This window comes from Molossus molossus, unplaced genomic scaffold (genome assembly GCF_014108415.1).
Source record: "Molossus molossus isolate mMolMol1 unplaced genomic scaffold, mMolMol1.p scaffold_m16_p_6, whole genome shotgun sequence".
NCBI lineage: Eukaryota > Metazoa > Chordata > Mammalia > Chiroptera > Molossidae > Molossus > Molossus molossus.
In genome coordinates this window covers 22227024-22244818 of record NW_023425399.1, presented here as the reverse complement: position 1 = coordinate 22244818, position 17795 = coordinate 22227024, and the positions used below count along the sequence as shown (strand labels likewise).

The 17795-nt window shown below is 53.7% G+C and overlaps 1 protein-coding gene across 1 annotated transcript; it reads left to right on the top strand.

Annotated features, from left to right (window-relative positions):
* Window positions 1-557: 557 nt before the first annotated feature.
* BPIFB3 (BPI fold containing family B member 3) lies at window positions 558-16651 on the top strand. Its single transcript, XM_036245862.1, has 15 exons — window positions 558-675; window positions 1392-1548; window positions 3691-3795; window positions 4267-4407; window positions 5796-5859; window positions 7654-7714; window positions 8477-8568; window positions 8681-8860; window positions 10479-10532; window positions 12466-12636; window positions 13735-13802; window positions 14390-14432; window positions 15171-15234; window positions 15761-15837; window positions 16622-16651. The coding sequence occupies exons 1-15, from the start codon at window positions 564-566 to the stop codon at window positions 16649-16651; spliced, it is 1419 nt and encodes a 472-aa protein (XP_036101755.1). The 5' UTR covers window positions 558-563.
* Window positions 16652-17795: the final 1144 nt, after the last annotated feature.

Sequence of the window (17795 nt, the reverse complement as noted above, 5' to 3'; positions counted from 1 at the left end):
GAGCAGTGGGCAGTGGGTTTAAGCAGGGTGACATGAGGGGACAGCAGGGTATTTGATTCAGTGAGCAGGTATGAAACTGCATAAAGAAAAATCCTAGTCTACGAAACTAGTAAGTTAACCATGCTCTCACGTCCTGTCCTATTTCTTTCTTTAACCTCATTCAGGATGGAGGTGGGAGAGTAGGAGAGAAAGGAAACATTTTAAGTCAGATGAACTTGGACTCAAATCCTGGCCCTGTCACTGATTAGCTCTGTGGCCTCGGTTAAGTCCCTTCCCCTCTCTTAGCCTCAGTTTCCCCATCTCTGAAACGAGGTCCAATGAGGGAGAGGCTTGGAAAGTGCCCCGGAGACCGGAGTGTGCCCTGGAGCTGTCCCGCGCTGTGCATGTGTTAGCCACTTTGTGTTTGGATGGACAGGGCTTTTCTGGGGGTGAAGCTGGACATGAACTGTGCCAGGTCAGGGGGAGGGCCCCAGGCTGGTGATGGGCACAGGGACTGGAAAGGCTTGGGCACAAGGAGTACCTCAGAGTCCCTCCTTCTGCCCTTGACAGGTGTGCCACCAACAATGTTGGGCATGTGGTCCCTGCTTCTCCTCTGGGGTCTGGCGACTCCATGCCAAGGGCTGCTTGAGACGGTGGGCACACTCGCTCGGATTGACAAGGACGAACTTGGAAAAGGTGAGCCCACAGTGGATAGTTTGTGAGGGTCCCGCTGCAGTGTAAATGACCCCATCGATACGCTTAGAGCATCCGCTTTCGGGAACAGATAACAGCTTGTGATTCTCAACTGCTGAGAATTCGGGGAGTTAACGGTTTGCCTGCAGACTCCCGTGGGTGATTAGTTCACTTTCTTCTGAGAGGTGGGCTGGGGCATATGGGTGGGGGCCACGTGGGGCTGTGTTGGCCTCAGGGATGGGGACGAGTGGGGTTGAGGAGGTCAGAGGGAGGGTGCTAGCCGTCCCACGTTTCTGGGGTGCAGGAACTCTACTAGGCATTTTGTGCTGTGATGTCCAAATGCCCAGGGCAATAGTCTCATGAATAGTAGAGCGATCCTGAATGGAAAATACCTCAGGGAGGCCACCCCATCTGCCCCAACCTCCACGAGGTGGTCCCTTTGGTCTTGCCCGTCTCACAATCTGCTCGGTTAGACTAGGGGTGCCAGGAGGAGCAGAGGTTGCCTCCTCCATCGTGACCAAACCCTGGTGGCTGCGTGCTTGCTCCTTTGCTTCTGTCCTCCTTTTTCGTGATATACGGCGTCCCAGGGTCAGGAGCCTTAGTCATATTACTGGCCCCAAACCTGATTTGCTGTGTAACCTTGGGCAAGTCTCTGTCCCTCTCTGGGTCCTAGTCTCACCATCTGTAAAATGAACCTATCTCTCCCACCTTCTCTGCAGCAATTCAGAACTCTCTGGTCGGGGGGCCCATTCTGCAGAATGTGCTGGGGACGGTCACGTCAGTGAACCAGGGTCTCCTGGGTTCCGGGGGACTGCTTGGAGGAGGAGGCCTGCTGGGCTACGGAGGGGTTTTTGGTGTTGTCAAGGAGCTCTCTGGGTAAGTCCCTGCAGTATGCCTCTTGACTGCCCACCCACTGTGTGCCCTATAGGAAGGCTGGTCTTAGTTCAGGGAATAGAGGAGAGAAGGTCTCTCTTTAATTTGTTGGCAGGCAGCATATTAAAGAGAGGTGGTGGGGGTGATGTGGGGAGCCCTGAATAAGGATTCCCAGGGCCCCGGTCAGAAAATAATGAGTCTACTGCATGTCAGGCAAGACAGAAATGGTAGCGAGCCCCTATGGTTGAGTGTCCCAGCTCAGGGGTTGATTCCAGTTATTCACTGTGTGACCTGGGCAAGTTGCTCAGTCTCTCTGGGCAAATCCAGGGGTCAGCATGGCTCCCTCCCTACTCTTCTTCAGATGTCTGCTCCAAAGAGCCCTGCCCTCACTAACCCTTTGTTGGCCCCTCCTTTCCTTTGAGTTCTCCAGGGGAAAATCACTCCCCTTCATCCCTTGTATTTCACTGGTTCGTTTCCTGTCTCTCCTGCTAGATTACAGAGCAGGGCTTTTGTCTGACTTGTTCACGGCTACGTCTCCAGTATCATAAATAACGCTTCACACATAATAAATGATCAAAAATATTTCTGAATGGATGAAATCACATAATAACTAATATTTATAACTTAATACTGCTTAGCCAGGGTTTTCTGTGTGACTGGCACTGTGCTGAGGATTGTAAATGAGTTTTCCCGTGGAATCCAGAGGTAGGACTGTTATCAGGTGCATTTAACAGGTGAGGAGATTAAGGCCCTGGGCAGAGAAAGGACCTGCTCAAGCTCACCCAGCTGGGGAGTGGCGGCAGTGGGGGTCTGGGTGTTTAATCACAGCCCATACTGCCTGCCCCAAGCAGGTGGGAACCAGTTCATGGCTGATGGTGAATCAAGGGAAGGTCAAATGACGGGCCCCAGAAGAAGGCAGACGGCCAGGAGTCAGGGTATGGGGAAGAGTCACTGTCAAGGAGACAATGGGTTGCCCGGGGAAGAAGAGGGAATGGATGCCCACCTCCCAACATAGCAAACAGATGTCTGGAAAGGGAGCTGGTAAGGGCTGACATTGATGTTGCTTGAGGATCACTACGTGTCACTGTGGTTGGTATTGTCAATATCCCTATTTTACAGATGGGGAAACAGAGGCACGCAGCAGCAATGTGATTTGCCCAAGATCATGCTGTCAGTCAGTAGTAAAGCTGGTATTTGAACAGCTATCTTTTATTGGCTGCATTACGAGCAGCTTTGCATGGGGTTGTTGCCAGTGAATTAATCTGTGTCAAGTAGCTAAAATAGAGGCTTGCACACAATACATGCTCAATAAATATTAACTATTATTGTTATTAATAATAGATCCAGTTCCCCTCTCTTTGTAGAATCCCCCATTGGGTGAGGCTGAGGCTTCAAACATGAACCAGACATTGCCCTTGTCTCAGAGAGCCCCCGGTAGGAGGCAGAGTCCAACAGTGATGATCCTGTAAGCTCGGGGCAGTGATGGAGGCAGCCCAGGCAGCATGTGGAAACTGGCTCAGAGGAGAGCAACTGCCTGAGTCAGAGGTGCAGACAGGAGGGCTTCCTGGAGGAGGGGATGCCCTAACTGAAATCAGGAGAGTTGAGAGGTGTCAGCTAGCTGCAGGTGGAGGCAGAATGGAAGGAAACTCAAGAGAAGAGTGTTTCAGACAGAGGGAAGAGCCTGGGCAAAGACCCAGGGAACAGAGAAAATAATGGACGATGGAAGCTGTGTTTGAGAATCCACTTGGGTTGCATGTTTGAGCCAGGGGTGTGGGAGTGGAGGGATAATGACTGAACCAGCACTGAGGCCACGGGGAAGGGGTGGAGAGAACACTCTAACTCACTGAGCCTCCAGTGAGGATGGGGACGCTACCTTTATTGAGCACATGCTGTGCCAGCTCTGGCACCCACATTATCTCACTTGTCTTTGCGGCATTGCTACGAGGTGGATCCTAGTATCATTGCCCTGTTCAATAGATGAAGAAACTGAAGCCCCAATAAGTGAAATAATGGCCCACATTTGAATTTATAGCTTAGAGGTGGGATGGGAGACACAGTCAAGAGGGCCTGTAGGTCCTATCAGTCTGGATGGCCCAGGCACTAAGGAGCTGGCACTGGGGGCCCTCCCCTTGACTTCCATCCCAGGTTGAAGATTGAAGAACTCACACTGCCAAAGGTGTCGCTGAAGCTGCTGCCGGGGTTTGGGGTGCAGCTGAGCCTGCACACCAAGGTGGGCCTGCGTGGCTCTGGGTGAGTGTGCCCTGGGGACCTCTGCCCTATTGCTCCCCATCCCACCCCACTGCCCACTGGGGATCCCTATTCTACTGTCCCCTCACACCCACCCCAATGCCCCAGTTTTCTCCCACTCTAGTTCCTCTCCAAGGGACTCTCACACTACTGCTCCCTTCCTAGATCCTACCCCATTACCCCTTCCCACGGACCTCCATCCCACTGACCCCCAAGGACTTCCATTTCATGTTCCCTGGAGACCCCTACCTCATTGTTCGGGGCTCGCTTAAGAGGTGGGGGAAGAAGGCACAAGGATGTGCAAGATGGGGATGTACAGGGAGGCAGGGGTGAGAGGGGGACCTGGGGACTAGGCCACTCGCAAGGCCACGTGACTCGCTCATGGGGTCTGAGCGCCGGGGTGGGCGTGGTTAAGGTGGGCCCCGGTGGGTGGGGCCTGGCGGCCTAGCCAAGCCTCCAGCGTCGGTCTCGCAGGCCCCTGGGGGACCTCCTGCAGCTGGCAGCCGAAGTGAACGTGTCCTCGCGTGTGGCGCTGGGCGTGAGCGCGCGGGGTACGCCGATCCTCGTCCTCAAGCGCTGCAGCACGCTCCTGGGCCACATCAGCCTGCTCTCCGGGTGAGTCCTCAGGCTGGAGCCCACGCACGTTGGCATCTCCTGGGTCTCTGGGGAGCCTAAGCTCACCCCGTCTCCAGCCGGTCCCGCCTCCCCCAACTCAGCCCACAGTTGTACCACCCACTCCTGGGTGTCCCCCTTCTCAGGCCCGAGATCCTGCTGTCCCCTCTCTCAGATAGAGTAGGGGCCTTCTGTGGTCCCCTCCTGATCTGCCAGCCTCTCGGTCCCTGCTGTCAGCACACCAGAAACCCAGCTCTGCCCTGACTCGCTCTGTGATCCATCCTCAGCGGAACGTCCTCCCTTTGGGCCTCAGGGTCCCCATCTGTATAAGGAGGACCTGTATTTGGTGATCTGGAAGGCTCTGACACCTTCATATTCGTCTCTTCCCCCAACTCTTCCGGCACAGTGGCCTTCCCTACACTTGTGTTGAATGATCACTTCCAGGGACAACTGAGGCCCGTGGGAAGGGGCGGGGCATGCCCAAGGTCACACACCCAGACTGAGGCAGGGAGGCAGGGATGGCGGTGGCTGGTCTCCCGACTCAGGTCCAAGACTTTTCCCAGTGCTCTACCCCGACCCTGGGCAGCACCTGTCTCCTCCCCACCTCACACTTTGTGGCTCGCCCATTGCTTTCCATTCCAGACCTAATAGCACACCCCCGCCCCATCTTTGCTGGGTAGCCATGAGCAGTGATGAGTAATTAGACAGCTCTGTTGTAGCTCCCAGGAGCAGGGTGAATTGGGGTTGTTCCCATCTCCAGAAGGGCCTTAATAAGGGGATTCTAGACAGGGTCTTTGGGGCCCTTAAATCCCCTTGGCTTTCTCCTGCTCCTGTGGCTATGGGGGCCTTGGAGGGAATGGAGCCCAGGATGGCATTGGTGTCCTGCTTGTGGTTCTGTGGTTGTTACCGCTCCTTCTGTACCCCTATAATCTTTAAATAGACCTGAGCCCACCTACACACACTTCTTACCCACAGGCCACCCTCTCGTTCATTCATTCGTTCATTCGTTTGACAAATATTCATTGAACTCTCACTCTAAGCCAGGTGCTGTTCTAGGTTCAAATTTCACTTATCTACAAATGTTGGAGGGGACAAAAGGAACAGATATTTATTGAGCACAGACTGTATACCTGATACGTATACACTCCCATTTAATCTTGGCAGCAACAACTCTGTAAGGCAAGCACTGTACAAATAGGGAAGCTGAAATCCTCCCCTGGGCCTCACAGAGGCAGAGCCAGAAGTTAAACCCAGTCTCCAAAGTCCCAGCCAACGCCACCAAGAATGGAGATAGGAGCTATGCAGAGCCCCCAGTGCCCACCCTGCCCGTGACTCAGGTTGGCGCGGTCCTGGTGCAATGGCCACACCCTCAGGCTTCCCATTCTGTCCAGGCTGCTGCCTACGCCACTCCTTGGGGTCGTGGAACAGACACTCTTCATGGTGCTGCCGGGACTGGTGAGTGTGGGAGCCCCCAAGCTAGCCAGACGGCTCTACCAGGGCTGTCCCCTCCTCCCCCAGCTTTGAGTAAATCTGGGCGCCAGGCAGGATTAGGCTGTTCCTTTCCACACCCACCAGGTAATCCGTCCTGGCCTACCCACATCCTCCCAGGTGCCACCTGTGAATCTGCAGGGGGCCTGGCACAATCCATCCCCAGACCTCTGAATCGTAAATTTACAGCTTCAGATGACCTGACTCTCTGGCTCCCAAATCCATGTCCCTTTCTTATCCCCTGCTCTGTCTTTGCTCCTGTATTATTATTGACTTTCAACTTGGCTGAAAACTAACTTTGAATTAAACTTGGCTCGCTCAGTGATTTTCAGCGGAGCCCTGTGCTCGGCAAACATGTTCAGAAGATCACATACACGTATATTACTACTTCATAAGAGAAACACTTTATGATTAAACTGCTCCGGCCACTTGTCCATGGCCGGCCCCAGCCATCCTGGCGTCTACCAGGGGACACGAGCCACACTTGAGAAAAGCTGGTCTGGCCAAAGGCCCATTTCATTGAGGCCACGGAAGGAAGGGGTTTGCTTGAGTCACACAGCAAGCACAGGGCAGTCAGACCCCCTTCATGGGACAACTTCTCTTGTGAGTCCTTTGGGAGGTAGCAAGGGCGTGTGTGCCTGAGCTGGGCAAAAACTGCCCTGGACTTGAAGAAGCTAATCGGAAGGAAGCTCAGGGGCAGAAGGGACGCTCCCAACAGCAAGGACCCCAACCAGGCCCATCTCAGGCGGATTTCAACAAGGGGGGCTGCATTTAAATTGTGGCCCTTAACTAGGGTCTCTGGGACAACTGGTTGCAAGACAGGATTTGTGTGCCTCGAAGAGATTTTAAAAATATGAGCTAATTACTAACATTTAGAGATTGGAGATGTCTCTTCATAATCCGATTTCTGGCTCCTCTTGTGCAATCAGCCACCCTGGCTGCTCGGTACCTCCTTCCTGCAGGTCACATGGCTGGTGCCAGCGGGTTGGCTTCCCCACCCGTCATAGCCCCTTTGATGTCTCTCAGTTCCGTGACATGCCTGACTCAGGGGCTAAAGGGTTTGAGGTCCCAAAGTTTAAATGAAAAGGCAGCTCTTTTTTGTCTCTTTGAGAACACCTGTGACCTCAGGCAGGTTGCCTTTCTTCTCCAGCCCCAGATATGGAATGAAGGGGTTGGACTGGGTCACCTCTGAGGTTCCTGCTCAGGTGGACTCAGATGCTGTGATTCGCAGACTTGGGATTCTGGAAGCCGAACCCCTTTCTCCCTGTTTGCATAACGCAGGAGGTTTCAGTAAACACACAGTGGTGTATGTAGTGAATGCCCCGGCCCAGGCCTGACTCTGGGTGGGGGGGCAGGCATCCTTCTTTGGGGTTCAGACGCTAGGTCTCCTGGGGTCCACCTGGATGGTAGGAGGGGCCCAAGACCTCAGAGGGAACAGCTGCTTTTGTCCCCTCAGGGGAGGGCTTTGTCCATACACTGTAAGTGGCCTCTGGAGTACGTTGCCCCTGTTCCCCCAGCATCCTTTGAGGTTTTCTGTGGGAGCCCATGTAACTGGCCCTCCGCATCACCTGCTTTGCCCTCCCAACACATCAAGCTCCAGCCTCTCCCCTGCCTTCCTGTGTCCCCCCATTATTCTCTACATTCTGCCTTGCCCTGGTCCCCGGGACCACATCGCAAAACATTTATAGAAAATGCAGCTGTCCCCTGTGCCAGGCTGGGACACTCTTATGTCCCTGTAACACCTGTCTCCTCCGGACATAGTTGTGCCCTGTGGTGGACTGTGTGCTGAGTGTGGCGAATGAGCTCCTGGGGGCTGTGCTGGGTAAGTTGGGCCCAACCCCCTTCTCCTACCCCTTCCCATTACCTCAGTGGGTGGGGGTCCAGTGGGTGGAGGAACCCCAGTGGGTGGGGGCACCAAGGGAAGAAGAAGGGACAGAATTCTGGGACCTTTCACTTCCTCCTCAGACTGACGAGGCCACCACTTTGAGGAGGCCTAGCGGGGGAGGTCGGGGCTGAGGCCAGCTCAGCAGGGCATGGGGACTCATAGCCACCAGGTCTTCATCTGCTGGCGACTTCAGGCCACTTACTGAGCACCTGTGTGTGTCCGGCATGGTCAGAAACACGAGGCAGATATTATTATCTGGACAGACAAGAGGACTGAGGCCCAGAGAGCTTAAATAAGGAATCCAAGGCCCCACAGCCACAGTGGCCACCAGTCTCTCTGAGCCTTATGGAGACATGGATGCCGTTTGTGTTCACAGATGGGCTTAGAAAAGTATAAAAGGGATCAAGATAGAGAACTTGGGGCAGATATGTCTCTAAATGTGGGAGAGGCAGGGCAGCAGTGTGGTTAGTGACACCAGCTCTGGAAAACAGGAATCCTGGCTTTGCCACGCCGTGGCTTATGTGGCCTTGGGCTGGTGACTTCCTCTGTCTAAGCCTCAGGACTTTTATCTGTAAAATGAGGATGATGGCAATGTCCAAGTGAATACTTAGTGGAGTGCTAGGCACTCAATAAATGGAAGTAAGGATTGTTGGGGGCTGGGCTCATGGGGTCTTTCTCGCTCCTCCTCTCCCGATGCAGGCCTGGTGCCCTTTGGGGCTCTTGGTTCTGTGGAATTCTCTCTGGCCACACTGCCTCTCATCTCTAACCAGTACATAGAGCTGGACATCAACGTGAGTGCTCTCCGAGGCCTTGCCCACTGTTGGGGGTCGGGTGGAGGCTGGGTCAAAGCCACATGGTGAGCAGCTCTGAGACCCTCCCATGCCCTGTCTCCCCTCCCTGCAGCCCATTGTGAAGAGCGTAGCTGGTGACATCATCGACTTCCCTAAGCCCCCCAAACCCATCAAGGTGCCTCCCAAGGAGGACCACACATCTCAGGTGACCGTGCCTCTGTACCTTTTCAACACCATATTTGGGCTCCTGCAGACCAATGGTGCCCTCGACATAGACATCACCCCTGAGCTGGTGAGTGTGGCACCCTACCCTGCTGTGTCTTAGAAGCACTAATGATGACGCAGATACATCACCACTGATCAGCCTCCACTAGCCCTTTTCTCTATAATTGGACAGTTAGACAAACATATAATATGCACATTCCCATTTTTGTTGTTGTGGCAAACATTGGCCCTCTGATTGGCCAAATCTAAATGAGACTTCTGAATCTTTCTTTCTGGGAAGTTACTTTCAATTAGACAAAACTGGCATGTGAAAAGTAGGCAACTTTTCATCCTTGCATCAGATGAGCCCTTTCAGAGTCAAAGCCCAATTTTACACTAAAGTGTGAATGACTAATATTTCTACTGCTTTCTCAAGAGCAGATTTGAATTGGAGAGAGGAAAACTAGGGTTGGACTATTCCAAAGGTCACCTGGATAGTTGTTCTGAAGCCTCTCAGATCTCTTTGCTTCCAGTCTGGCCCCTCACACCTCACAAATGTCTGGATGGCTCAGCCCCACAGAAGCCTCACCCAGAGGCATTTACTTGGTCTCAGCCCTCTCCAAAGGCAGTAAGCTCTAAGCCACCCGCCCCTCCACCCCTATCTGCAGCCCAGGCCTGAGGGTGCAGGAGTCCATCACTCACTTTCTGCACTTAGGGTCCAGAGAGCCCTAGAACAGGCTCCTGAGCTGGGAGGCAAGTGTCTTCTTGCTGGAGAGAGGTGGCAGTCATAGGCAGAGACTCTGAGTGTGAAAATGCATGTGCATGAGCAGCGTGTGTGTGTGTGTGTGTGTGTGTATAATAGACAAGAGAGAGGGATCTCAGAGGCCAGGTGCTGTCTATCCCATGGGTTGGTGGCCTTGTGTTGGGTGAGAGTGTGGGAATCCTCTGACCAGGACAGAGTATGTCTGTGTTTGTCCTGTGTGAATATGTCTGTTCTGAGAAGTGACTGTGCACTTCAGAGGTCTCAAACCTCAGGGCCCCAGGAGCCTGGGCCATTAGCGATGAGCAGAATGAGGGAAGCAGGTCTGGGAGGACGGTAGTGATCCGGGGCGTCTGTGCTCCATCTCTCAGGCAGCTGCTACTCAGCTTCCCTAGGGGAGAGGGTACAGGCCCAGTGTGATCAGATTTTCCAATACTTCATCCAGAAACTGGCAGATTTATATGAAATTTTCTGATTCATAAACATTGGAAACACATTCATAGTTTTTGAAAATACTGTTTGGATGAAAAAAAAAGTCTGGGGTCAGATCCCTGGGCCTTCCGATTGTGAGCCCTGGCAGAGTGGTTTGAAGGTTCTGGAATTAGCCTGCCCAGGTTAAAATCCTGGTGCCACCACTTACCAGCTTCTGAGTCTGGAGAGGAGCCTCAACTTCCCCATTGGTAAAATGAGGGTAATCGGAGCACCCACCTCTTTGAGCTGTTGTAAATGTGAACTGAGCAGAGGCGCGCAAAGCCCTTCGCATGTGTTTGGCGTGCAGTGAGCACTCGGTGATCACTGGCCAATGGAAGGAGCATGCGTGTTTGCAAAGATGTGTATGTGATTGGTGGGGTGGGGTGGGATGTGGAGAAAACTACTTTGTGTGTGCTGAGGGATCCCTGTCCTGTCTCTGTGTTCACTACCCCCTCTCATTTGGTCTTGGGCCCAGGTTCCCAGCAATGTCCCCTGGACAACTACAGACCTGGCAGCTTTGGTCCCTGAGGTGAGTGACCCTTCTCATGAGCTTTGATCATGTAGCTCTATCCTGAGGAGCCTGAATGGACTCCAGAATCTTTCCCAATACAGTTTCCAGATAGCTGCAATTGAATGTTGAATCTAAATTCACACTAAAGTGTGAATGGCTAACATTGTATTTTTTTTTTCCCAATAACAGAGTGGAAAGGACAGGGTTTTAATTTTAACTGCCCCAGAAGTCAACTGGACATTTGTTCTATGGCTGCTCCTTTTCTATCAAGGAGAGGACAGGCTATGCTTTCCAGGTTACTGGGTTCCCTCCCTCCAATGGCCTTACTTCCTCTTAGTCTGGGTCTTTCTGTCCCCAGAGAGAATTCTCAGAGCACTGGCCTTGGGGAGGGAAGAGAAAGGAGAAGATTCAGGGAGGACATCAGTATTAGACTGCAGGGCCTGGTCTCAGCTTTCCTGTTCATTCAACTGGGGCTGGACCAGACACTTTCCAGCTGTGAGAATCTGAATTTATACTGAAGCTGAAATGACTACTACAAGGTCCTTACATAATAGCAGATTCTGATAGCGACTGGAAAGAGATCCACAAGATCTGGGTTTCCACCAGAGAGGATGGAGAGGGAAGCTGAGTTTGGAGACTTGGAAAAACTCTGTGAATCATTGAAGGCAGTGATTCATTTCAGCCTTAGTGGACATAGTCGGGGCCTCTGCTTCTTGGAGTCATTGGCTAAAGATCCTAGGAGTCTCAGACAAAGGATGAGATTGGAGCTAGACATTCAGAAGCACTTCCTGAGGGAAGGAGTCATAAATGGTGGAGAGGGACTTGGAGGAGGCACACGTGGCAGGAGCAGGGACCCACGGATGCAGCAAGCTGGGCCGTGTTCCTCCAGCTTGGGGAGCCTGGGCCTGCGTCTCCTTTTCTATCAAGCAGAGCCTTTGTTCTCCAGTTACTGGCCTTGAGTGTCAGAGCCCCGTAGCCTCAGCTCCAAGTCTGGTTCTGTGGCTTTAGAATCTGAGGATGTGTGAGGATGGAATTGGTGGTTTCCTGACTGTCTGATCCTACAACTCTGGGAGTCTGGGTTTGAGGAACTGGTCCCCAGATCCTGGCATTCAAATGACTCCAAGCTTCTGTGACTGGTTTCCAGAACTTCTGTAATTCCATGATGTCGTGAGTATCAGACTCAGAATTTCCTGATTGTGTGATTCATTCAGTCAGCCAACTAATATTCGCTGAGCACCTACTACATACCAGGCCCTGTGCCAGGTGCTGGGCATCCAGAATGGACAAAGGTGAAAAGTAGACAAAAGTTTCTGTGCTTCAGGAGCTGCCATTCTGATGGGAGTGACAGACATTGAACAAATACATAAGTAGAAGAGACAGTGTCAGAGATGGAAGAGAACGGAGTGGTAAAAACAAATTAGCAGCATGGGGATGATGCTCTTAAACAGGGTGCTCTGCAAAGTCTCACTGAGGAGGTAACATCTGAGCAGCGGGAGATGAGGGAGGGCACCATGCAGGTCTCTGGGGAGGGCATTTCCAGGCAGAACTAATAGCAAGTGCAAAGGCCCTGAGGTGGGCGCATGCCTGGCAGGTTAGAGGAACAGTGGAGTAATTGGTGAGTCTGGAGAGGAGGGACCAGTGGTAGAGGTGAGATCGACAGGAGGGGAGACGATGGATCCTGCAGGGCTGGTGGGCCTCAGGGGCATTTTGAGTCTGAGTGAGATAGGAGTCTGGTTCGGCTGTTCCATGGGTGGTGGTGTCTCCTCACCTGACTGTTAGCTTCATGGGAGCTGAGACCAGGCCTGTTTGGTTCAGGCTGTAACCTCAGTGCCCATTATGGTGCCTAGGTGCAGTAGGTGCTCAGAGAGTGTTTGTTGATTTACTGGCTGATGCTATTAATGGGGCAACTACGCGGCCCTCATGCCCCTGCTCTGCCCCTGCCTCTCTCCAGGTTCTGGGGAAGTTGCCCCCGGGCCAGCAGCTCCTGCTGTCACTGTGGGTGAAGGAAGCACCCACGGTCACACTGCAGAGCAAGAAGGCCACAGTCTCCATCCCAGCTACCATCCACGTGCTGAACTCCCTCCCTGCAGGGACTCCAGAAATCCTCTTCGAGCTGAATGGGGTGAGCGGCCAAGGGATGGGAGTCTGGCACTGGGCTCTGAGCAGGGCTGACCCTTTCCAGGCCACTGGGGGATTGCCTTTCCCCAAATCTCAGGGTGGCACAGCACAGGAAGCCCCTCTTCTTTCTTGTCATTATCTGATCTGAGCCCCAAGTGCCCATTAGACTGCTGCCTCATTGCACATCTGACCAGACCCAAGGCCTGTCCAGTCTGCTTCCTCAGGATGTCAAGAATGACTCCCCATATCTCCAGCCTCTCTGCGCTCAGATATCTCTTGGATGACCCTCCAGTCTGCTCCTCTCCACCCCACCTCTACTAGTTTTCCAAGCACATATCTGGCAGAGGCAGGTCCTCCCTGCTCACTCTGTGCCTTGGCTTCCCGTGGCCTAGCACCACTCACTACGCTCCTGCCGCATCCCCGCCTTCCCATCCTGTGCCCTACGCCGCGGTACTGGGGGCTACCAGGCCCACCGCCCTGCCTCTGTTCGCTCAGGGCCCACCACCCGCAGTGCCCTCTCCTCTCCCTTGGCTAACTCCTCATCTTTCAGGATGCAGCCCCGGGGTCACCTCATGGGCCCCCCTTGCTCCACTGCAGGCTGGACTGAGGATCTCCCCAAGTTCCTGCAACCCTCAAACTTCCTCTCATACAACACGGACCATCCTCAGTTTTTTTCAATCCTAGCCTGAGAATATTTTTCCATTGATTTTTTTTTAGATACAGTGGGAGGGAGGGAGGGAGTAAGGGAGGGAGGGAGAGAGGGAAGGAGGAAGGGAGGGAGAGAGACAGAGAGAGAGAAACATCGATGTGAGAGAGACACATAGATGGGTTGCCTCCTGTATGTGCCCTGACCGGGGACCCCACAACCTTTTGGTGTACGGGACAATGCTCCAACCAACTGAGCCACCTGGCCAGACCACCCCTCAGTTTTAATACTCTAGTCCTTGAACACCAGAACCTTCAGGTCACCTCCTCGTAGCCCAGCGTGGACCTAACACACAATTGGGCCTCAATAAGGGTTAGTGGAGGGAGCGGATGGTGGAGATTCACCCACTGACCAAGGTAGACCTGTCCTCAAGCTCTGTCTGCTTTCCCCCTACAGATAATGACTTTTAATGCCCAGTTGACTCCTTCGGCTACCAAGCTGCACCTCTCTCTGTCCCTGGAACGGTAACATGGGGTCCTGGGCCTTGTCTTTAGGAACAAGAATCAGGGATCTGCAGGAACCTCCTTCTGTTTATTGTGCACCAACTAAGCTGCGGGTGTTTTACTAGCATCCTCCTTGCCTCCAGGACCTGCTGGGAGGGGATAGCGGCTCCTGGGGCTCAGAGAAGCAGGACCCAGAGCAGGCTTCTTTCACGGCCCCTGCTCAAAACCGGCCCTGGCGACAAACTACTGCCAGGATATGGAGTCCCAACTCCTGCGTCATCAGCACCTCATGTCTAGTGCTCAGTCTATGGAGGGCCACTCCTTAGAGAGGTTCAGCCACTTGCTCAGAGTCAAACAACAGGGAGTCAGACTGAGGCTCCCAGACCACGGAGTCGGAGGTGGTGATCATGATCTGTCAGGAGGTTAGGTCCCTCCAGGTCCATTTTACAGGTAGGAAAACTGAGTCTCTGAGTCAAGGCTGGGCAGAGACAGAATTGGCCTGTCACCCTGTCTCCTGATCCTGGAGAGCTAGAGGTGGGCAGGCAGAGCACTGTTCAGCGGGTGGTGGGTGGAGCCGGGGCCCCCAACATCTCTCTTCTCTCCACCAGGCTCAGTGTCAAGCTGGCCTCTTCCTTTGCCCACCCCTTTGATGTAAGTTCCTGGGAGGGCGGGCAGCTTGGCGGTGGTGAGCGTCTTCGCGTGGGTTGGAAAGAGGTGGGATGAGCCATGGGCCACGTGACTGATCTGGCCCCGGTCTAAGCTCTGACCCAACGAGGCAGAGTGGACAACCGTCGGGGCAGGTGTGTGTGTAACAGTCATCTTAGGACAGTGAATCTGAAACTCATGATCTATCGGTCTTGGAACCTTACAAAGTTGTAAACTTCTAGAATCTCACGAAGGTTCAAAATTCTGGAATTTCACACAAGGAATAAGTCTCCTGAACTCAGCAAGTTCTAATACTTCAGAGCCCCTCAGATTAGTGTCCGGCTTCTCACAGAGTTCTGTGGTTCTGGAATCTCAGGACGGTCTCAGGTTCTAAGGTCCTTACGTTGGTAGGAATCTCAGACCAGACTGCACGGAGTTCTGCTGGACCTGGGCACAGCCTCCTCCTCTTTCTCGGGCACAGGCCCCTGCCAGGCCCCACAGACCCTTCTTCCAGGAAGGCAGCTCTTCTAAGCTCATGGGGCCCTGGGCGAGGCTGTCCTAAATCACAGAGTTCCTTCAGGGGTCACTGGTGGCTATCCCAGCCCCGTGGGCCCCGTGTCCACCAGGAGCTGTGTCCTCAGGCATGGGGAGGCTGGGGCAGCTGGACCTGGGATTTCCCTCCTTGAGAAGGGGTGCACTGCTCCCCACGAAGCCACACCTCCCGCCCTCCGTGTGCTCTTGCAGGTGTCCCCCTTGGAAGAATGGCTCAGTGATGTGGTCCGGGTGGCATACGTGTCGCAGCTCAACGGTATGGGTGGCCTCCACTGTCTTTGGACACATGGAGTGTCTGAACTTGGGACTGTCAAATCTATCGCCTCTTTCCTTGTTCTGATAGACACCGAGGCTGGAGGGGGTTGATCACCATTTCTAAGATGCAGAAATTGAGGCACCTATGTTTCTATTTAAACAACACTGACTAGTATCTGCATCACGCCAGACTCTGGGCCTCAGGAGCTATCTGACCTGGGCCCTCTCCCTGAGCTCACAATCCAGAGGGAAACAGTCATATAAACAAGTGGTCAGAATATATGGCCCAGAGTGTGCAAGGGAGTGACAGAACTCCAAGGAGGCTCCGCTGACAGGAGCCACTGATGACAATACAGAAAAGGGGCAGTTTTGTTTGAGTTTAGTAGGATGAGTAGGAGTCTGCCAATAAGGGAAACTGAGTCCCCAAGAAGCGAAATGGCTGGCTCAAGGTAAGTGGTGGAATAGGATCAGCAGGCCCCACCCTGGCCCCCCACATATCTTTGCTTTTAACCACTTCCTCTTCACAGTGAGCCTGCATGCTGGAATCCCCCTGCCTAAGATTCTCAATGTCAATTTTGCCAATGGGGCCCTGGAGATCATAGAGGTGAGTTTCCCATAGCGGTGCCCGTGTGGTCTAGATGGGCCTCCAGCTCGTTTCCGGATCGCCCTGCTTGGCACTCGTGAGGGGGGTGCTCGGCCTCACCATCTGGTCTGCCCTGCAGCGCTTCCTAAACTGCTCAGGGAATTACAAATGGCTGAACGTGGGAATGGCAGATAGATGGCCTAGGTGCTATCGCTCCTTCCTTCCTAGCCCCTGGCAGATGTCGATGACTCAGAGTTCTTTCCTGGTGAATTCGGACCCATGCCTCACCCATAGGGCGGACCCTCCGATCATTCACAGAATCGCAGTTCCCCGGGTCCAGGGGTGGCAAATACATGTGCTACCCCTCCTTATCCTGTGCCTGTGGCCGGCGTGGCTAACAGACCAGGCCACTTCTCGTTGAATGTCGACATAGCCTCACAATCCTTTTCAATCCAGCCCAACTTTGAGTTTGGGAACAGTCCTGGGAGGCAGACAGAGCAGAGTTCCGGACCCATTTCTCAGATGAGGCCGAAGGAAGTCATATTTCTGGCCCAAGGTCAACCCAGTAAATTAGCAGAATAAATGGCACTTGAACTTAAGTCAGTGACCTCTCCCACACTGGATGTCATTTATTCGTCGTGTGTTTATTTGTTCATTCATCAGCTTAATGAGTGCCTGCTTGTTCCAGGTACAGTGCTAACCCCAGGGCACAGAGGGGCACAGAGGTGGATGCAGAGATGGGAGTGTGGCAGGTGTGTGGGCACAGGACTCAGAGAACCTAACCAAGAACTGTCGCTCTTTGCAGAATGCTGTTGTGCTGACCGTGGCATCCTGAGGCTGGCAGATGGCTGCTACCCCTCCCCGTTGACTGTCAGAGCCCTATCCACCTGCCTACTCTGCCTCAACTTCCCTCCCAGTCCCTAGCCTGTGTCAGTGACAGTACAAGTGTCCCTTATCCACCAAGGTGCTCTGGCCCTGCAGCTGCGCCCCAGCCTGGGTGGGAACTGCAGGGCCAGCCACAGGACTCTGCTTTGGAGAGAGCTCTGGGCCCTCAGTGGCCAGTCCTGGGCTTTCAATAAACCACTCCTCTGTGTCAGCATCTCCTGGCTAGTCTGTTCCCCAGTCACACAGGGGCCACCTTGGCTCCTGCCTCTGGTGCCCTCCCCACGCCAGGGAGGTGAGAGGACTTGGGCCCTAGTCATTGTAGCTTTGTGTCGCAAGCTTACCTGGTTGGCCTGGGCAGCCTCTGTGTCTTTTTGTTTTATCTTCATCAGAGGATATTTTTGCATTTCTCTTCAGATAGAGCGGGAGGGAGAGAGGGAGGAAGAGAGAGAAACATCAACGTGAGAGAGACACATCGATTGATTGCCACCCCCACAACCCCAACTGGGGCCGGGGACGAACTGCAAATGAGGTACGTGCCCCTAGTGGGAACCGAACCCGGGCCTCCCCAGTCCACGGGCCGACACTCTAACCGCTGAGCCCAACCGGCCAGGGCCAGCCTCTGTGTTTTGTAGTGCCTCCTCCACCTCTGCCTCGAGCTCCCTGGGTCCCTCTCCCTCTCTCTCCCCTCTTCATTTTTCTAAATACCTCTATCTTTCATTCTGTCTCTGAGTCTGTCTGTCTCTGTCTCTCTGACTCTGGGACCCTTCTCAGAAGTGACATCTAAGCTGAATTTTGAAAGACGAACAGGAGTTTTCCCGAGAGAAAAGGAGCCAGCATTCCAGGAAGCAAGGATGAGTGAGACCCGGTCCCAGAGGGGTCCCCACTGGCTGCACAGTGGCCGCAGGAAAGACCTCAGAGCAAAGCTGTGCCAAATACCCCTCGTGCAGACGGGGACTGGATGCCAGATGGGAGGCCTGGCTGGCCCAAAGCCACACAGTGGCAGAGTTGTGATGGGAAACTGGGGGTCTCCCCCACTCTTCAGGATGGGCCTCCGTGGATCTAGGAATGGCTCCAGGATGGCACTTACGAGTAAA